Source organism: Monodelphis domestica, chromosome 2 (assembly GCF_027887165.1).
Source record: "Monodelphis domestica isolate mMonDom1 chromosome 2, mMonDom1.pri, whole genome shotgun sequence".
NCBI lineage: Eukaryota > Metazoa > Chordata > Mammalia > Didelphimorphia > Didelphidae > Monodelphis > Monodelphis domestica.
The window spans coordinates 373,210,359-373,233,121 of NC_077228.1; the positions used below are offsets into that span (position 1 = coordinate 373,210,359).

At 35.5% G+C, this 22,763-nt stretch overlaps 1 protein-coding gene across 2 annotated transcripts in view; it reads left to right on the forward strand.

The window, feature by feature from the left end:
- AFG1L (AFG1 like ATPase) overlaps positions 1 to 22,763 on the forward strand; it is a 240,805-nt gene that overhangs the window by 132,457 nt on the left and 85,585 nt on the right. For both annotated transcript variants that reach the window (XM_001368423.3, XM_007484405.3), the window contains exon 7: positions 9,834 to 9,892. In XM_001368423.3, coding sequence (XP_001368460.1) covers positions 9,834 to 9,892 — 59 coding nt within the window. The remainder of the gene's footprint in view (positions 1 to 9,833; positions 9,893 to 22,763) is intronic.

Below are 22,763 nucleotides of genomic sequence, written 5' to 3' on the forward strand. Positions count from 1 at the left end.
ACCAGAAAAATCAATATCATAGGTGTTATTATGCCTATATTCAATTCAACTTTCCACAAATGCTCTATAATATGTTGCCGTACTGTCTCACTACATCATATCATTGTTAGTTCCTCTGAAAAAATAGACTGTTCTAAAATATCTTTTCAGATCATAAATTAATTCAGTTGAACCCAACAATACGTATTCATTATCTAACTGTGCTGGCCACTATGTTGGGATACATAAAAATAAAAAACTCATGTAGTTTATGTTCTAATAGGAGTAAGGGTGATAAGGGAACAGATGTACACATATAAGTAAATGGGAAATATTTTCAGGGAAGAGGGAAGAGCAACCTACTGTCTAATAAGTACACTCATATCATAGATGGGCATATCATTTAAATAGTATATATTAACTCAGCATATAAACAGTTATATTAAGAAGTAACTTATTTCTACATGGTAGTTTCAGGTTACCTTTGAAATTTAAAGATACTATTTTCTTGTGGTTATTGTTATTTGCTTGCTTTAGACATGTCCAACCCATTTTGACCACATTTGGGGTTTTCTTGGCAAAGATACTGGAGTGGTTTGCCATTTCCTTCTTTGGCTTATTTTACAGATGTGGAAACCGAGGCATACAAAGTTAAGTGATTTTCCCAGGGTCACAGAGCTAGTAAGTGTGTAAGGTGTAAGGCTAGATTTGAACTCATGAAAATGAGTCTTCCTGAGTCAAGGCCTGGCACTCTATCTTCTGTGCTACCTTGCTGCCCTACTATTTTCTTTTCTTTTAATCAGTAGTAAAAGAAGTACTTATGAGACAGTTTCCCAAAGATAAATGAAACCTGCCACCCCACGAAGACATTAATTTTTTTTTTTTACATGTAATTGAAAAACATTTTATTTTTTTTTTATTTTTTTTTATTTTTAATATATTTTATTTGATCATTTCCAAGCATTATTCGTTAAAGACATAGATCATTTTCTTTTTCTCCCCCCCACCCCCCATAGCCGACGCGTAAGTCCACTGGGCATTAGATGTTTTCTTGATTTGAACCCATTGCTTTGTTGATAGTATTTGCATTAGAGTGTTCATTTAAAGTCTATCCTCTGTCATGTCCCCTCAACCTCTGTATTCAGGCAGTTGCTTTTTCTCGGTGTTTCCACTCCCATAGTTTATCCTTTGCTTATGAATGGTGTTTTTTTTCTCCTGGATCCCTGAAAGTTGTTCAGGGACATTACACCGCCCCTAATGTAGAAGTCCATTACGTTCGATTATACCACAGTGTATTAGTCTCTGTGTACAATGTTCTCCTGGTTCTGCTCCTCTCGCTCTGCATCACTTCCTGGAGGTTGTTCCAGTCTCCATGGAACTTCTCCACTTTATTATTCCTTTGAGCACAATAGTATTCCATCACCAACATATACCACAGTTTGTTCAGCCATTCCCCAATTGATGGGCATCCCCTCGTTTTCCAGTTTTGGGCCACCACAAAGAGCGCAGCTATGAATATTTTTGTACAAGTCTTTGTGTCCATTATCTCTTTGGGATACAGACCCAGCAGTGCTATGGCTGGGTCAAAGGGTAGATATTCTTTTGTCACCCTTTGGGCATAGTTCCAAATTGCCCTCCAGAATGGTTGGATCAGTTCACAACTCCAACAGCAATGAATTAATGTCCCCACTTTGCCACATCCCCTCCAGCATTCATTACTTTCCTTTGCTGTTATGTTAGCCAATCTGCTAGGTGTGAGGTGATACCTCAGAGTTGTTTTGATTTGCATCTCTCTGATTATAAGAGATGTGGAACACTTCTTCATGTGCTTGTTAATAGTTTTGATTTCTTTATCTGAGAACTGCCTATCCATTTCCCTTGCCCATTTATCAATTGGAGAATGGCTTGATTTTTTGTACAATTGATTTAGCTCATTATAAATATGAGTAATTAAACCTTTGTCAGAGGTTTCTATGAAGATTTTTTCCCAATTTGTTGTTTCCCTTCTGATTTTAGTTATATTGGTTTTGTTTGTACAAAAGCTTTTTAGTTTGATGTAGTCAAAATTATTTATTTTACATTTTGTGATTCTTTCTATATCTTGCTTGGTTTTAAAGCCTTTCCCCTCCCAAAGGTCTGACATGTATACTATTCTGTGTTTACCCAATTTACTTATGGTTTCCTTCTTTATGTTTAAGTCACTCACCCATTTTGAATTTATCTTGGTGTAGGGTGTGAGGTGTTGATCTATTCCTAGTCTCTCCCACACTGTCTTCCAATTTTCCCAGCAGTTTTTATCGAATAGTGGATTTTTGTCCCAAAAGCTGGGATCTTTGGGTTTATCGTATACTGTCTTGCTGAGGTCGTTTTCCCCCAGTCTATTCCACTGATCTTCCTTTCTGTTTCTTAGCCAGTACCAAATTGTTTTGATGACTGCTGCTTTGTAATATAGTTTGAGGTCTGGGACTGCAAGGCCCCCATCATATGTGTTTTTTTTCATTATTTCCCTGGATATCCTTGATCTTTTGTTCTTCCAAATGAACTTTGTTATGGTTTTTTCTAAATCAGTGAAGAAGTATTTTGGTAGTTCAATGGGTATGGCACTAAATAGATAAATAAGTTTGGGTAGGATGGTCATTTTTATTATATTGGCTCGTCCTATCCATGAGCAGTTAATGTTTTTCCAATTGTTCAAGTCTAGTTTTAGTTGTGTGGCGAGTGTTTTGTAGTTGTGTTCATATAGTTCCTGTGTTTGTCTTGGGAGATAGATTCCTAGGTATTTTATTTTGTCTAAGGTGATTTTGAATGGGATTTCTCTTTCTAGTTCTTCCTGCTGAGCTGTGTTGGAGATATATAGAAAAGCTGATGATTTATGTGGGTTTATTTTGTATCCTGCAACTTTGCTAAAGTTGTTGATTATTTCAATTAGCTTTTTGGTTGAATCTCTAGGATTCTTTAAGTAGACCATCATGTCATCCGCAAAGAGTGATAACTTGGTCTCCTCCTTGCCTATTCTGATGCCTTCAATTTCTTTATCTTCTCTAATTGCTACTGCTAGTGTTTCTAGTACAATGTCAAATAGTAGAGGTGATAATGGGCATCCTTGTTTCACTCCTGATCTTATTGGGAATGCATCTAGTTTATCCCCATTGCAGATGATATTAGCTGTTGGTTTTAGATATATACTGTTTATTATTTTTAGGAATGACCCTTCTATTCCTATGCTTTCTAGTGTTTTTAATAGGAATGGGTGTTGTATTTTATCAAAGGCTTTTTCTGCATCTATTGAGATAATCATGTGGTTCTTGCTAGTTTGCTTGTTGATGTGGTCAATTATGTGGATGGTTTTCCTAATGTTGAACCAGCCCTGCATCCCTGGTATGAATCCTACTTGATCATGGTGAATGATCCTTCTGATCACTTGCTGGAGTCTTTTTGCTAGTATCCTATTTAAAATTTTTGCATCTATATTCATTAGGGAGATTGGTCTATAGTTTTCTTTCTCTGTTTTTGACCTGCCTGGTTTTGGAATCAGTACCATGTTTGTGTCGTAAAAGGAGTTTGGTAGAACTCCCTCTTTGCGTATTATGTCAAATAGTTTGTATAGTATTGGGGTTAATTGTTCTCTGAATGTTTGATAGAATTCACAGGTGAATCCATCAGGCCCTGGGGATTTTTTCTTAGGAAGTTCTTTGATGGCTTGATGGATTTCAATTTCTGATATGGGATTATTTAAGAATTCTATTTCCTCTTCTGTTAGTCTAGGCAGTTTGTATTTTTGTATATATTCATCCATTTCTCCTAAATTGGTGTATTTATTGCCATATAATTGGGCAAAGTAATTTCTAATGATTGCCTTAATTTCCTCCTCATTGGAGGTGCTGTCCCCCTTTTCATCTTTAATGCTGTGAATTTGCTTTTCTTCCTTCCTTTTTTTAATTAGATTGACCAGTACTTTGTCTATTTTGTTTGTTTTTTCAAAGTACCAGCTTCTTGTCTTATTTATTAAATCAATAGTTCTATCACTTTCGATTTTATTAATTTCTCCCTTAATTTTTAGGATTTCTAGTTTGGTTTTCTGCTGGGGGGTTTTAATTTGATCGCTTTCGAGTTTTTTCAATTGCATTTCCAATTGATTGATCTCTGCTCTCCCTTGTTTGTTAATATGAGCTTTCAGGGATATGAATTTGCCTCTGATTACCGCTTTGGCTGCATCCCAAAAGGTTTGAAAGGATGTTTCGCCATTGTCATTTTCCTTGATGAAATTATTAATTGTTTCTATGATTTCTTCTTTAGCTAAACGGTTTTGGAGTATCATATTGTTTAATTTCCAATTGGTTTTAGATTTGGTTTTCCATGTACCATTACTAATCATTATTTTTATTGCCTTGTGATCTGAGAAGGCTGCATTCATTATTTCTGCTTTTTTGCATTTGTGTGCTATGTTTCTGTGACCTAATGTATGGTCAATTTTTGTGAATGTGCCATGTGGTGCTGAGAAGAAGGTGTATTCCTTTTTATCCCTATTTATTTTTCTCCATATGTCTATTAATTCTACTTTTTCTAAGATTTCATTCACTTCTTTTACCTCTTTCTTATTTATTTTTTGATTTGATTTATCTAAATTTGATAATGGTTGGTTTAAGTCTCCCACTAGTATGGTTTTATTGTCTATTTCTTCCTTCAATTCTCCTAGTTTCTCCATTAGAAATTTGGGTGCTATATTATTTGGTGCATACATGTTGATTAATGATATTTCCTCATTGTCTAGAGTCCCTTTTAACAAAATATAATTACCTTCCCTATCCCTTTTGATCAGGTCTATTTTTGCATTGGCTTTATCAGATATCATGATTACCACTCCTGCCTTCTTTCTATCAGTTGAGGCCCAGAAGGTCTTACTCCATCCTTTAATTCTGACCTTGTGGGTGTCAACCCGCCTCATGTGTGTTTCTTGAAGACAACATATGGTAGGGTTTTGGATTCTAATCCATTCAGCTATTCGTCTACGTTTTATGGGTGAGTTCATCCCATTCACGTTCAAAGTTATGATTGTCATTTGTGGACTCCCTGGCATTTTGATTGCCTTCCCTAATTCTAACCTTTTCTTCTTCGGCTCTACCTTTTAGTCCAGTGATTTACTTTGAATCAGTCCCCCTTGTCCCCTCCCTTGATGTTTCCCTTTTTAGTCCCTCCCTTTTTGTTCCCTCCCCCTCCCCCCTCTCTTTCCCTCCCTTTTTGTTCTCCCTCTCCCCCTCCCCCCCTTGGTTTTCCCTTCTCCTTACCCTTGTTGGGTAAGATAGAATTCAAGATCCCAATGGATCTGGATGTTTTTCCCTCTCAGAGTTGATTTCCCTGAGATTGAGGTTTAAGTAAACCCCCCCCCCTCTTCCTCTCCTTCTTATAGGAGTTTTCTTCCCCTCCCCTTCCCCTGTGAATCTTTGTGTGAGAACCATTATTCTATTTGGTCTTTCTTTACCCCCTATTTATACATTACATTTTCCCCACATATTAGTATACATAGGTTGATATAAATGTAGTCCTTATAGAAGAGAGTTTGAGTAAAAGAAGATAACATTTTTCCCCTTTCCTTAATATTTACCTTTTCAGGTATTCCTTGCTCTTTGATTTTCGGTATCAAACTTTCCACAGAGCTCTGGTCTTTTCTTTGCAAAAAGTTGGAAGTCTTCTATTTTGTTGAATGCCCATACTTTCCCTTGGAAGTATATAGTCAGTTTTGCTGGGTAGCTGATTCTTGGTTGGAGACCCAGCTCTCTTGCCTTTCTGAAGATCATGTTCCATGCCTTACGATCATTCAGCGTAGAACTTGCAAGGTCTTGTGTGACCCTGATTGGCATTCCTTTATATCTAAATTGTCTTTTTCTGGCTTCCTGTAGGATTTTTTCTTTTGTTTGATAGCTTTGGAATTTGGCAATTACATTCCTGGGAGTTGTCTTTTGGGGGTTTAGTGTAGAAGGTGTTCTGTGAGCTCTGTCAGTGGATGTATTGCCCCCTTGTTCTAGAATCTCTGGGCAATTTTCTTTGATTATATCTTGTATCACCATGTCCAGTTTGGTGTTTATTTCTGGCTTTTCTGGGAGTCCAATTATTCTTAAATTTTCTCTTCTCCCCCTGTTTTCCAGATCTATCACCTTGTCGGTGAGATATTTTATGTTCTCTTCTAATTTCTTGGTGTTTTGGCTTTGCTTTATTAGTTCTTGCTTTAAAGCCTGGTTTTCTTTTACAGTTTGGTCAAACTGGTTTTGTAGATGCGTGAATTTCTTTTGCATCATTTCCCACTTTTCCTCCCAGAGGGCTTCCATCTTTTTGGTCCTTTCTGATTCAAATTCTTCATGGGTTTGTGGAGAGTTTCTATTTCCTTTGGAAGATTTTGGAGAATTTTCTTGTATATCTTCTTCTATCTGCTCTGTATTTTGTATTTTGGCTCCATAGAATGTGTCCAGAGTCGCCCCTTTCTTCTTATTTTTCTTGGTATTTTGGGGCTTCTGTGCTTCTGTGGAATTTGTCATCTCTGAACGTGGAGGATTGGCTTTTCTTGTCTTTGTCTGGTGATCAGTGGCTTTAGTCCTGGGCAGATGTTGGTTCTATGAGCGTTCCCTGGGTTAAACTGAATATGCCTCACTGGAACTGGAATGGAAGGGTCGGACCACGAGGCCACACTCTCCCCCTGGCTCGATTTCCGGAAGTTGCCTTCAGAATCCCTGGCCGTGAGGCTGTTTCGTCGGCCTGCGGGGGGATGGGCTGCCGCTTCCCCAAGCTCCGAGAGCACAGACTTTCACTGAGACTTGGATAGCAGGATCCAGCCCGTGAGGCTGTCTTGCCCGCCCTGAGGGTTGCTGTTGTTTTGACCAGCTCTCTGCAGCGGAGGCCCCAGGCAGTAACTTTCACCCGGACCAACGGCTCTTTGCAGCGGAGGCCCCAGGCAGTAACTTTCACCCGGACCGACAGGCTCTTTGACCGACCGGCTCTTTGCAGCGGAAGCCCCAGGCAGTAACTTTCACCCGGACTGGGACTTGGGTAGAAGACCCTGAGGGTTGTTGTTCCTCAGACCCTGCTCTCTGAGCCCGGCGCGGCTGCCGCTTCCGGGAGCCTTGGACTCTGCGCTCCTACCCCTGAGGTCCGAGGGATCTCGGGTTCTGGCTTTTAAGGGGAGCCGTACCTTTTGAACCGGGTCCAGGTCCAGGAGGAGGGTTCCCAGGTTCTGTGCTGTTGATCGTTTTGAATTTCGGCGCCTTAGGAGCTTCTAGTTTGAGATCGGTCGGGAAGGGTTTTCCGGAGATCTGAACTTCAGCTTTCTCTAAGCCGCCATCTTAACCGGAAGTCTCATTAATTTTTAATATATTTTATATTAAGTAAATACTTAATGTCATTTTCTGTAAGTTCCTTCATTCTCAGCCCTCTCAACCTCCCCTGCCCCACACACCAAAAAATAACAAAAACAACAAAAAACACACAAACCCCCTCCCCCCCAAAACTCCTAAAGAATAATGAACCTTCTTGGTTTTGATGCTTGGTTTTAAATGAAAAGATCTATATATCCATGTGAGTTTCTAAGGCATTTATGTAGGTCTTATAATTATTTTTTTTAAATCTTCTTTACCCATACTTCATCTGTATTATTAAAGTTGTTATTTATTATTAATTGTGAAGGATTTAGAGGTCCTTACATTATTATCGACAAAACAAATGTCTTATTATTCCAACACTTTATCTGATATGACCAAGTGCTCATTTCGCTCTGTTTAGAGATCTTTAAAAAATCTTAGGCAAGGATTCCACCAGGTTTTTTAAAAACAGTATTTAGTAAATAATTGGAAAAGGTTGATACAAATGTGTTATAAAACCTTTATGCTTACACAGTGCTTTTGGTTCAATTAAGAAAGTCCTAACAAGAAAGATTAAAATTTCTTAGTAGTCAAATAAAATTTTAGGAGAAAGATATATTGCAAAGATAATTAACATAATATTTGAATTGCAAAAAACCCTCTTCAATTTAATGAATACAGTCTTTTTTACTTAAGTGTCCTAGAATAACCAAGGGCTTTCCAGCTAAATGAATTCTGTTTATTTAGAAAAGACTTAGCAGAGCCTAAAAATGTCCTTTGCTGCTAAAAGCTATTGAAAAAGTTTATTGAGCTTCTAGGAACTAGAAGCATTGTTGTTCTACCTATAACTTTGCATAAGCACTTGAAGTACTCAAATCCAGAAGAGAACTAAGATAGAATTGTTTCAACTCTGACTGACTATGCTCTGTTAAATAGGGTGAGTTGTTATTGCCAAATCTCAGCACATTTTATGTCAATAAGGATTTTCTTTATAAGAGCTGAATCCTAAAGGTAGTATATTTGTGTAAATTATTAATTATATATCATTTAAGCTCTCAACATAGTTGTTAAAATGTTTTCTCATATAAATTTGGTGGGTTTTAAAAAATATTTTGTCATATACTAGCAATCCCCACTTTCCATTTGAGTAATTAATTAGGATCAGTTTTAGACCAGTGACCTCTGCTACTCAACTTCTATAACTACCAGATACGTAATGGAAACAATGACTGTCACTGACTTGTCACTCCTTTACTACCTTTGGATCAAGTTCTTGGCAACATAAGAGCTTTACAGAAATATAAAAAAGAAAATGTCTAGCTTAGTTCTTGAAATCCCCGTATCCTAAATGACATAACCTTACTTTTATGTCACTCCCCCAATAAAAATGTTAATGCATAGCCAAATTGAAGCCTACAGTCCTTAATTAACCAGACAGCTCATGCAAATACTTTCTTCTCTATAATGATGTTATGATGAATGTTTTTCTAAAGAGAATAAATTTGTTTCTTAATGGCCATATTTTATTTCCATAAGTAAATGTGGCATCTCCAATCTGCCTTCATGTTTCCATTTTTTTCTCTAAACAGAGGGGCTAAATAGGTATAAAAGATTACATTATGTTATACTTTTTTTCTTAATTGGGACACATAATGAAATTTGTTCTCTCTGTATTCATTGAAAACTTTTTTATTGTTCTGATTCTTGGAAATGCTTGAGTCCCAGGCTTTTTTTTTTTGTCTTTCCTTGGTCTAATATATAGTTGTCTGCTTTAAAGAGGAAAACTTCTTTCTCTGAGAAAACTGTACCAACTTTGATACCCCCCTTTGATTTGTCCTCTGTGCCTTGTGAAAGTAACCTCATTTTTTTAGTCTTCTAAATGTAATGTAAAGATATGTTTTATGATATAGAAATGAGTTAGCTTTTCCACTGAATCCTATATGGAATCCTTCTTTAAAAAGAAAGGATTTCGTGACTTGAAGAGCTGATTCATTAATGGCAAATATCATATAAATCTGATAAAAAGATTGTATTACTAATTCTTGCAGTTGATGTTTTTTCCCTAAAAGATAATCCTTATTCAGCTTTTAATGAAGAAAATTACTTGAATGAAGACAAGAATATTTTCCTTTTTCCTTGTAAAGAAAGTATATAAAATACTTACTATTTGTAAAACACTTAGAAAATGTGATCTCTTCTTTGAGTTACTGATTTAAAATTATTACCATGCTTCTGTTTGCCTAGTTTCGCATGCTAAATTTCACTTCAGGTTTAAAACAATTTAATTGAATGTCTTTTGGAATGCTTTCATACACTTTTCTTTTTATTATCTCATTAAAATTTAAAGGTATGTTTTATACCACAAGATTGAAAGTCAATTTTCACTTCCTTTCCTTTGTTCCTCTATCATTCTATCAATATATTTCTTTATTTGCCAGGCTAAAAGATAGTTTAACATTATTATTACTAATGCTAAATGGAAAAGATAATGTCAATTTTTTCTTTCAGACCTCTATAAAAATGGACTCCAGCGGGCTAACTTTGTGCCATTCATTGCTGTCCTAAAGGTAAGGAAAGTCATTGACTGAATACTCTACTATTTGTGTCATATTGCTAATAAAGAAATTTTGCAGTTATTTCATCAATTTAAAATATATAAATAAATAGCTCGTCTGAGTTATTACTAGGACTTGGCAAAAGAAACAAAGACAGAAATAAACTTTTTATGTAGCATTTATCTAGATGCATTAAAAGAAGAATTGTAGGGTAAGGTATCTAAGAGCTGTTATGAGTGAAACATTAATCATTTCATTGTTTCTTAGTATTTAGATTAGTTCACAATCACTGTAGAACTTTTATAAAAGCTTTATGATTACATTTTGGGAAAGATATAAAACTCTCATACAGTTGGCAGTTATATTAGTTTATGTCCCCATCTGTCAAAGTTGCTGCTTTAGAATAGGTCTGTTACCAAAAGATTCTAATATATTTAAATGAAGTTGCCACTGGAATGATTTTGAAATTATGCCAAAGTATATTATTACAAAACCAGTAATGATTTAAATATTTAGATATTATATAATTCAAAATATCATATATGATATGTTTTGGAATAATTTTAAATGGTCTTCATATAGTCATTCTAAATTCAATCAATGTTTATTGATCATTTGCTATATATCAGCTCTGTGCTAAGTACTAGAATGGGACATAAACATGAATAAGATAATAGTTCCTGCCCTCAGTGTCTGAAATCAGTAGATTAGATAGAAAAAATGAATGTAGACACCTGTGATTCAATGCAATCTATGATGATTGCTTTAAGAAATAAAAGGCCTGTATATGTTTTAGATCTGGCAGTTTAAGCTTTTCCATAAAGTGTTTTTAATACAATCAATGTCATTTTATATAACGTCAACATAGCTTAGGAAAGATTAAGCTTTATAAAAAGTTGGACGTTGCAGAAAATTATTTTATTAAGAAAAAGCAATAAAAAATCATCAATTTTCAGCTTTAAGAAGTCATTTGATTTTTCCAAGTTACGTTTTCATTGGGATTATTGCTGAAATAGAGGAAATAGAAGTGCCCAGGCTATACTGAGGAAAACACAAATGTCTGTTTTCATGAACAATTTTAGGTCAGAGGAATATTTTAATTTCTGAGGTATTTATAGCTATAGGAAAGAAATGTTTTTTTTCAAGGCAGTTTGTATCACTAATACTGTTTTTCTTTCCTTTAGCCTCCTTAGCTCTTCACATTATTCCTTATGCCTCATTTCAGAAAACAGGATAGAGATTTTTGTCTGAGCCAGAACTCCAAAACAATATTGTATATATTGATATGAAAATATGAACAGGGAACTATGCTAAAAATAGCACATAAAATGTTCAACATGTAAAAAGAGGGGAAAGAGGGGCTCATTGAATGAAGAGAGTTCAATATTTATACTTTATCAGCAGAAGCTGATTTCTCTAAACTGATAGTGGACAAGTTGGTGTGAAGTCAGCTCCATTTCACTTCTCCATCTGTTTTTTATTGCTGCTAATGTTGCATTCATAGTGAAATCATTCAAGTGGACAGGCAAAGAAAAGGAGAAACAAAACATTAATAATCTTTAAATATGCTCAGTATCCCTTAAATAGTTGGGAGCTTTCTGAAAGCCCCAAGAAACTAATCAGTTGACAAGACAGAAATGACTCAGTTCCTGCCCTCGGGTAGCCTACATTTTATGAACTAAGTATTATTTAGAAATAATAAAATTTTCCTCACATGTATATTTTCTGTCAAATATTCAATATCTAAAAACTAACCTGATGAAACCAGTAATGATGGTTTTCTTAGAACTGTTCTGATGGGGGTTATAAAGTCCTGAATATGAGAAAATGTTGCCATAAATAGTATAAGCTAGACTTCCTTACATATGTCTTTAGATAAAGACCTAGGAGATATCATAGAGATTCTCTAGTCCAGCTTACATTTTCTTGCCTAAGGTCACATGGTAAAATCTCAAAGCTAAGATTCAAACCCATGTCCTCTGACTCCAAATGAAGTGTTCTTTCTAATATTGCTTGCTACTCTCTCTGCACTTGCTCCTTCACCTTAGTACAAGGTACTATATATTGATGACATATACTAAAAGTCAGTGTTACTACATGATGTGGAGAGAATCCTGATCTGAGAATGAGAATTCATAAGGAAATAAAATAGGAAAGCTCTTGGAAAAGAGGGAAACTATGAATTCGGCTACTTCCTTGATGTATACCTCTGTAATTCAAGGGTTTGGTTAGTTTTTTTTTTTAACCACTACAGTAATTTGTGTTTATGGTTTTGAGTCTAAGGGAGCCAGAAGAAGTCTTAATAAACTTATTATATAAAAAATATTATCCCCATATAATAGTGGAAAATATATGGGAGATGTTGATTAATTGAACTGAAGATAGTCCATTTGTTTTCTTATTTTGAGTGTGGATTCGTTTTTTTTTTAAACCCTTACCTTCCGTCTTGGAGTCAATACTGTGTATTGGCTCCAAGGCAGAAGAGTGGTAAAGGCTAGGCAATGAGGGTCAAGTGACTTGTCCAGGGTCACACAGCTGGGAAGTGGCTGAGGCCAGATTTGAACCCAGGACCTCCCGACTCTAGGGTGGATTCATTTTTAAGACATGTGGCCTTAAATGTGTTGCTTCTGCTCCTTATGATCCATGTTCTCCAGTTCAGTACTTGTCCCTTTCTCTCCTAGGCCCAGACATTGAATTCTAGGGGAAGCAGTTCTGTAAATACAACTAGCATTTATTAACTATCTACTGTGTGCAGAGGACTGTGAAATGTGTAGGGAAAATATACGATCATTTCCCTCTTTGAGTTAATGGTCTAGTGGAGGCATAAAGTAGAAGTACAGTTTACCATATTATGTGATGAGTGTATTAGAGAGTTATGAAACAGAGTGCTCTGTGAGGGCCAAGAGGGAAGGTCATTCCCAGGGAAGGCAATTAGAGAAGGCTTCATTTACAAGGCAGCTTTTAAATTGAGTTTTAAAGGTTGGATATGACTTCCACTGAAGAGAAGGAGAGAAGATATTCTGATCTTTGGTAATAATGTAAGTAAAGGCACAGAGAGTTAAATGTACAGCGTGTGTTCAAGGGGAAGTCCAGTTTGGTTAGAGTGCAAGATCAAAGAGAGAATAGGATTGAATAGAATTAGTTTGAAGAGAAGGATAGAAAAATAAGTTGGCACCAGATTGTGGATATCAGCAAATAAATCTGAATTTCATTCATTGAATATAAAGAACCACAGAAGATATTTTAATTGAGAAGTGGCATGACCAGGTCTTTATATACAAAAGATTATTTTCACAACAGTAAGAATGATTGATTGGAAAGGAGGAAGGAAAATAGGTATGGGTGTAGAATTCAGTTTTCTCATCTGTAAAAACGAGGAGATTGGACTAAGTGATTTCTAAGGTCCCTTCTAACTCCATATTTAGACCCTATGAATTCCTAAGAGAGATGAGGACTATAGGCCTTGACTTAGGAATCATCTCTAGAGAAAAGGCAGTTAAGTCTTGGGGATAAGGGTAGATAGAAAAGAAAAAAGTGTTGAAGATAGGCCCTTTGAGAGTACTGACAGTAAGGACTGGCAGAACCATCATGAGGCTAAGCAGCTGGGCTTGGCCAAAATCTAAAGAGTGCAAAGATTAAACTCTGCTTAGAAAGTACTGAGGTTAGCATCTAGTAAACAATAATAATATACTAAAATAGCACACTACCCAGTGGGACTCACAGTTAGTAATACCCTTCTGTGAGCTGCTGTACTAATACTTCCTCATGGTTAGCTGAATTTGCCTTAGTTACTTCTCCTTTCTTTTACAGAGTTGATTTTATGATGACTGTGTTATTTGTCCTAACTGCCAACATTTCTTGTAATATCAGTGTTTATATGAAGTTGTATACCATTATACATTTATTATGTCATTTGGTCCTCATAATAACCTTATGAGTTAGGTATTATCATTGCCATCATTTTATGGATGAGGAAACTGAGGATGAGAGAGGTTTGTCCAGGGATCACACAGCTGGTGAGTGTCTGAAGGAGGATTGACTTCAGAACTTCCTGACTCCTCATGTCATCCTCTGTCACCTAGCTGAGGACTGCTGGGGAAGATGATGAAGAAAAAGAACATAAGCAATTAGAAGGGTAGGAGACAACCAGGAGAGTGTGGTATTAGCAGAAGCTGAAGGAGGGAGTCAAGGCTGTCAAAAGCTGGGAAGAGAGAAAACTGAACATTGGCTCTCAGATTTGACCATTAGGAGATCAACAATGACCTTTGATAGAGAAATTTCATTAAAGTGTTGGAAAAAAATCCAGGGTTCAAAGGGTTGGAGAGAAGAGTACATAGTGATAAGTGCAGGTAGAACAAATACAATGCAGTTATAATGAATCCACTTTTTCATACATTCCTGTAGCCATTTTGCTAATATTTTTGCTAATATTCAGTATTTTTAGCCCAGCTAATAATATTCAGTATTTTTGCTTCAGTAGTCACCAGAGCTGTTTGTCTAATAGTTCTCTTTCTCTCATTTCTTCTTGGTTTATGTCACTCACCTGTTTGTCTCATAAAAGGAGTCTGGTAGGATACTATCTCTTTTGTAAACAATTTCTATAACATTGGAGTTAATTGTTTTTTGAATAGTTGATAGAATTCACTTACAAGTTCATCTGGGCCTGACTTTTTCCCCATCCTGAGAGTTATATATTGGCTTATTGACTTGTGTTATCAGATATTGGGTTATTTCAAATTTCAAATTTCTTGTTCTATTAATTAGGCCAGTCTCTATTTTTAAAAATATTTGTCTGTTTTATTTAAATTTTCAGTTTTGCTGGCATATAATTGAGTAAAATAGTTTCTAACAATGTTCTTTATCTTTTCTTGATTACAAATTTTCCCTTTTTGGTAATCTGGCTTTCCCTTCTCTTTTGGATCAAATTAGCTCAATTTTTTTTTTCAAAAATAAGGTCCTTGTTTTACCTAACAGCTCAATACATTTTTGTTTTCAATTTTGTTTACCTTTAATTTCTCAGAACCTTTGTTGTCTATTTTTGTTAGAAAAAAATTTTTAAGTTGCATGATCAATTCATTGATCTCTGTTTTCTCTCATTTATTGGTGAAAGTGTTTAGCAGCATAAATTTTCTCCATAGGATGGCTTTGGCTACATCCAGAAAGTTTTAATGTATTGTTTCATTGTGATAATTTTCTTTGATAAAATTATAATCTTTACAATTTGTTCTTTGACCGATCTATTCTTTAGTAGTATGTTATTTAATCAGCCAACAATCATAAGCATTTATTAAGTGCTTATTATGTGCCTAGCACTGTGCTAAGTGCTGGGGATACAAAGATAAAGTAAAAAATAGTCCCTTCCTTCAAGAAGTTTACATTCTCCTGAAGGGAGGCTTTATATAGCTGTATCTGTATCTTTATGTGTGTGTGTGCATGTGCATATATGCATGTATAAATGAAAAATCATTAAATACTGCTACATTCTACTTCTGCTAGACACAATATATACAAAACAAATACAAAGTAACCTTGGAGAAGAAAGTGCTAACATCCAGGGGCACAGAAAAATGCCTTCTAAAGAAGGTGACATTTTGTTTAATCTTGAAGGAAGCCAAGGATTCTTAAAGACCCAGGAGAGAGCCAATGCAAAAATCACTGGAGTAGGGGTTGGAGCTCTATGAGTAAAGAACAGTTAAGTAGTCCAGCATTGTGTATGAAACCATCATTTAAGTCTGAAATTTTTCTTCAAGTTCTCCTTCTTAATTATTAATTTGGTGGTATGGTTAGTAAATATTACATTTAATATATACAAACTGCATCTATTTTTCAGTTACATTTGGAAACAATTTTTTTGGCAGTTGTTTTCAGACATTTTGTAATTCAGATTTTCTCCCTCCCTGTCACTCCAGCCAGTAAATAGTCGGATATAGGTTATACCAGTGCTTTCATGCAGTACATATTCCATATTCCCCATGTTGTGACAGAAGACACATATCACACATACAATAAAAAATGCATAAAGAGGATAGAGTGAAAGATAGTAAGCTTTTATCTGCAGTCAGATTGCCACAGTTCTTCTTTGGTTGTGGCTTTTTTTTTTTAATCAGGAGTCCCTTGAGGTTATTTTGGAACCTTGTTTTGCTGATAATAATTTAGTCCTTCACAGTTGATCACTATACAATATTTCTGTTACTGTATACACTGTTCTCCAGCTCACTTCATTTTGCATTAGTTCATGCAAGTCTTTCCAGGTTTTTCTGAACTCATCTTGTTGGTCATGGTGCAATAGTATTCCATTACAATTATATACTAGAGCATGTCCAGCCATTCCAAAATTGATGGACAACCCTTCAGTTTCCAATTCTTTGCCACTACAAAAACAGCCCCTAAAAATATTTTTGTGCAAGTTGACACTTTCCTGCTCTCTTTGATCTCCTTGGGATAAAGATTCAGTAGTGGTGGTATTTCTGGATAAACAAACTACATTTTTCTGTAAGTTTTTATTTGCCTGCATTTTTTTTACCACTTCACAAATTTTATTTTGTAATACATTCTTCCAGAATCTGGTTGATTTTTCCCATTTTGTAGAAAAATAGATGTTCTGGTCACCATTTACTAAACTGCCCAGCCTTTAAAAGTAGATAGCATGTGATTTATTTTTTTAAATGTTTTGCAAAACCAAAAACATATTTACTTCATTCAATAGTCATGAGAGATTTAACCTAGCTTAACATTTAAAAAATCATGTTCAGGTCCTTAACTTCCTTCTTGCTTTTCTTTTTTTAGATTGGTCTAAGTCCAAAAAGCACACATTGAAGTCTCTAACAATTATTATTTGACTGTCTATTTTGTCTCTGTAGTTTGGTTAGTTTTCCTCCTAAATTTTAAATGCTTTGTCATTTGATACCTGTATATTTAGTAATAACTAATTGTTGTTCAATTGTTTTGTTGTCCTACTTTTTGTGACCTCATTTTTGGACAGATTTCTGGCAGAGATACTGGAGTGGTTTGCCATTTCCTTCTTTAGCTCATTTTTCAAATGAGACCGAGGCAAAAAAATTAAGTTACTTGCCCAGGATCACACAGCTAGTAAGTGTCTGAGGTTGGATTTGAACTTAAAAAGATGACTCTTCTTATTCATCTCTTTTAACCATATTCATTTTTTGTCTTTAATTATCTAACACCACAGTTACCATTCCTGCTTTTTTATTCATCTGAAGTATAACCCATAATTTAACTGTATGAATTTTTTTAAGTGTTTCCTATAAACACTCTATTGTACTTTGCTTTCTAATCTAGTCTTGTCACTTTCTTCCTTTTAAATAAAAATTCTCCAGATTCAAATTCCCTTCCCTTGCCACTATTGCCCTCTATGGATCATTTCCCCAATATAATTTATTGTAATATATAATAATCTCCACGAGAACAAGAACTATCTTGGTTTTATTCATATTATTTATATTTGTATCTCCCATCCCTAGCATAGTACCTTGGACATAGAAAGCACATTCATTGTGTGTCAGTTCATCGCATTCATATTCAGAGTTATGACTATTACACGTTTTTTCTTTTGTTATATCCTACTACTTTTTTTCTTTTGTCATGTCGTTCTGTCAAGTCTATGTTTCTTACCCACTCTTTACACAGGAAAAAAAAAGATGAGTAAAGAAAGGAAATGAGATCAATGCTAGTAATCTCTAATTGGAGTTTTTGGGTGAGTCTTTACCCAGCCTAGACCCAGATCCCTATATCTTACTCTATATTTCTATTCCTTATTCTCCTGCCTTTATAATATTTGGTCTGTTTTTGCTTGTGATTCTTCCATCTTCAATTCTTTCCTCTCCTAAACTTCCATCTTCCCTTTTCCTCTAGTTACCTAATTCCTTGATTTTTTGTTTGTTTGGACTAGATCTGTAATTTCATTTGCATAGGGAGCTTCCAGTGAGGGAAACTCCTTTTGTCAATGCTGATTGATTCCTGTTCTGCAACTTCTAAAGAGTTTCCTGGGATACTAAAAAGCCTGGAGGTGGGATGAAGAATAACATTCATAGAATCATAGAGTGTCAGAGTTAGAAGGGACCTTTTTAATGTGAAAGGTTTGACATAGATTCTGCTACTTCCTACTTATGTTACTAGGCCCTAGTCATTAATCTCTCAGGGCCATATTTTCTCATTTGTAAAAATCACAAAAGATTTGACTAGATCAATTAGAAAGCTACAGCATTAGCTAGATGAAGTAATAGGGGCTTTTATTGAGGGTGTTGGTCATGTGATTTGAGAGAAGGGGACAGATGCAAAAGTTTGTTTGACAAATGATTGGAAATGTAGAGCAATTAGGAACCACCTGGGTAACTAAAAAAGTGGTAATGTCCCCAATATAAATAGCAAATTTTGGAAGAGGGATGTTTCTTTTTTAGGGGGTGGGAAGATAACAATTTGTTTTGGATATATTGAAATGCCTGTGGGACATTTGGTTTAAAATGTTCAACAGTTCTCCAATTGATAAATGGGCAAGGGAAATGGATAGGCAGTTCTCAGATAAAGAAATCAAAACTATTAACAAGCACATGAAGAAGTGTTCTAAATCTCTTATAATCAGAGAGATGCAAATCAAAACAACTCTGAGGTATCACCTCACACCTAGCAGATTGGCTAACATAACAGCAAAGGAAAGTAATGAATGCTGGAGGGGATGTGGCAAAGTAGGGACATTAATTCATTGCTGGTGGAGCTGTGAACTGATCCAACCATTCTGGAGGGCAATTTGGAACTATGCCCAAAGGGCGACAAAAGAATATGTACCCTTTGACCCAGCCATAGCACTGCTGGGTTTGTACCCCAAAGAGATAATGGACACAAAGACTTGTACAAAAATATTCATAGCTGCGCTCTTTGTGGTGGCCAAAAACTGGAAAACGAGGGGATGCCCATCAATTGGGGAATGGCTGAGCAAATTGTGGTATATGTTGGTGATGGAATACTATTGTGCTAAAAGGAATAATAAAGTGGAGAAGTTCCATGGAGACTGGAACAACCTCCAGGAAGTGATGCAGAGCGAGAGGAGCAGAACCAGGAGAACATTGTACACAGAGACTAATACACTGTGGCATAATCGAACGTAATGGACTTCTCCATTAGTGGCGGTGTAATGTCCCTGAACAACTTGCAGGGATCCAGGAGAAAAAAACACCATTCATAAGCAAAGGATAAACTATGGGAGTGGAAACACCGAGGAAAAGCAACTGCCTGAATACAGAGGTTGAGGGGACATGACAGAGGAGAGACTCTAAATGAACACTCTAATGCAAATACTATCAACAAAGCAATGGGTTCAAATCAAGAAAACATCTAATGCCCAGTGGACTTACGCGTCGGCTATGGGGAGTGGGGGGGAGGAAAAGAAAATGATCTTTAACGAATAATGCTTGGAAATGATCAAATAAAATATATTAAAAAAAAATAAAATGTTCAACAGGCAGTTATGGATGTTGAACTGGAGCTCTGAAGAAGAAAAGTAGGCTGGAATTAAAGTTTGGGGAGATATATGCATTGAGATGATAATTGAAATTATGTGAACTGATAAGGACAAGAAATAGAATAAAGAAATGAAAGGGGGGACTAAGAGGAGGGAGAGACAAAGAGAATGGAGGGAAGAGACAGGAGAAAGAGAGGAAGAAGAGGAGAGAGAAGAGAAGAGAGAAGGAGACGAAGATGGAAAGTCCAAGATAGAACCTTGGAGGTGTGTCTACAGTTAAGGTGTATGATGTGAATCATGATGAATGAAAACAATCTTAATGAAGGGTTCCAGTTATAATGAATCATGAAGGTTTTAAAGATGCATTCAAAAGCTGATTCACATGAGCAAAGTGCTTATGTACCAGACTTATGGATATGTTTCCATTATTTCACATGATTGATTTCTGAATCCTTAAATTTGGATGGGGTTAAATTTTGTTGATCTTAAAAGTCAAACCTCTGCTGTTATCTCTTGTTTGTAAGCTCACAGACAAGTTTTATGGTCTTTTGGAATATTAAAGATCCACACATGCATTCCTAAGATAAAACTGGTGTCAGCTTTCCAGAAAGGAGAAAGGTCCTGGCCCAGATACCTGGTGACCTATTGTGTTATCATCCATCCTTTTGGCTTTGTCAATAAACTGTTAAAACTTTTGATGTAATGAATGGGTGACGGACACTGTACCACCCCACCTTGTGTAACTATCCTTAATAAACAGATCAGTTTTCTCATTTGGGGTCAGTCGGTTGAACACTCTCTCTTACCATCAGAGGAGGATCCTACAGGCCAGATGTGATGCTGAAGAATCCTGTGTCTCTGTGTCTCTTTTCTCTCTTTATGTCTTTCCTACCTTAATATTTAATCCCTTCACCCATATTCCCTCAGTCCCCAGCTTCTCTTTCAGGTGCTCAACCCACACAAGAATATCTTGTAGCTGCAGGACAGCTACACTTAAGAAGGAAAAGATAGATAGTTTGGGTTTGGGACAATGATAATGATAGCTCATATAAACTTAGTGCTAGTAGAGGAACCTTTATTATTCCCATTTAGTTCCCATATAGTTATATGAACTGATTTAAAGTGAAGAGAGCAGAAATGGGACAGCAGTTTATGCAATAGCAACAATTTTGTAAAAACAAACAACTCTGAAAGACTTAGGAACTCTGATCAACTCAATGATTACCCACAATTCCAAAGGACTCATGATGAAGTATACTACCCACATCAAGAAAGAGAAGTGATGAATTTAGTGCCAATTCAAACACCTTTTCTTTTTTTCCTTCTTTCTTTCTTTACCTCCTTCCTATTCTTTTCTCTCTCGCTCCCTTTTTTTAAAAACCTTACCTTCCATCTTAGGATCAATACTGTGTGTTGGTTCCAAGGCAGAAGAGCAGTAAGGGCCAGGCAATGGGTGTTGTGACTTGCCCAGGTTCACACAGCTAGGAAGTTTCTGAGGCCAAATTTGAACCCAGGACCTCCCATTTCTAGGTCTGACTCTCAATCCACTGAGCCATCCAGCTGCCCCCCTCCTTTCTTTTCTTTCCTTATTTTTCTCTTTCTTTTCTTTTTCTTTCTTGCAAGAATTTGTTTTAACTTAACTACAGATACTTATAATGGATTTTGTTTTTCTTACCTTCTCAGTTGGGGAGGGGGGGTTGCAGACAGAATTTGAAACCAAAATGAAATTGAATTTTTGAAAGGAGCAGTTTCAGTAGTCCAGAAAAGAAAGGAAGAAGGCCCAAATTAGATATTATCATTAAATAGGGGGAAAAAAAGCTGGTATGAATTCAAATTTTTATGTAAAAAGTGCTCTGGAGGCAGAATAAACAAGTTTTTATCTTGTTAGAAAGGCAGAATGGTATATTGGAAAGATGGACTCGTCCTCAGTTGACCTACTTTGGAATCCTGAATTATAAGATTAATGTCATAATATAAACTATTAAGGATACTTTGTGAAGTTTAACAAAATCAATCCAATCTACACTCCAAAGGATGGCAACTTTTATTGGACATTAAACCAATAGGCCTAATGGACAATTTCTACAAATAGGCAAAAAGGCATACAGACAAATGTACAGCTTTCTAAACAGGCTACATGCATCAATGAAATACGTTTGTAGAAGCAGTTAATTTTTTATAATAGAAATCATATATCAGAACAATTTCTGTGGGAAGGTCATTGAGAAGGTGGGATTTCAAGAGTTATTTCACTGACAGAAGAGAGGAAGCTTAGTGAGTTATAAAGGAAAAAAATGGTCCAGGAATAAATGTAAAAGGCTTCAGTACCTTTAGAAATACATCAATCTAATTATGATTAGCTGCCTTTGGAAAGGTGCTTTCATTTTCACATATTTTTTTAAAACATGAAAATACTTTTAAAATGCTTCCACGGTATAAGCATCATTGAACAGAATCTGATTGCATTGTAAACATTAATTAGAATTTTCATAGTTGAAAGTAGGGGCCAAATGACATTTTTATGAAGAGTGGATTTTTTTTCTTGTGATAATTTCAGCTGGACTACCTACTACTATTGCCATTCTTTGGTAATTTAATTAATCTAGTATACGTTGAAAATTTTCAACCAGTAATCTTATTTCTGCAATCTCAGATAGACCAGATAAGTCCTATTTGAAATTGGAATGAACATCTGTTTAGTACACAATTTTTTTTTTGTTATATACTAATTTCCATTGTGAATTCAGAAGCCCTTTAAATCCCAGTTAGAGAAAAGTGCCCACTTTCCACTTATATAAAACATTCAATTTTATTCATTCTATTAAAAACTTTTGATAGTCACAACTTATTTCACTTGTACTCATATTCTTTGTAGACTTTTTTTAAAAGGGAACTTCTCAATCTAAATTTCTTTTTTGTTTTCATTGATACTTTTTAAATCTGTAGATATACAGCTTTATAGATTAGTGAATCAGAAGTATGCTTTTTGTTTATTTGCTTTTGTCCTCTGGAATATGTTTCTGTATAGTAATGTATATAATGTTTTTATGTGGTAATGTGTTTATCAGTAACTTTAATTTTTTTGTTATGCCCATGCACTTTAACACTGTCAAATATGTTGTCTATCCCAAGTTTCTTACACAGAATATATGCTCTCATTTTGTCAACTTGATGGATTGATTGAGTATAGAGCATTAATATTGTTGTTATAAAATAATGTCAAAAATAGCCAATCACACATTCTCAAATACTCATTAATTTCAATTAGATGAACAAATGAGAGAAAATAGAGTTCTGGCATTTATTATATCCATTTTAATTTCTTTTTTGAAAGGAAAAATCCAGCACAGCCCTATTTTTAAAGAGTTTTTGATTGAAAATATTCTGACTTGATTTAGTGTTTTTTTT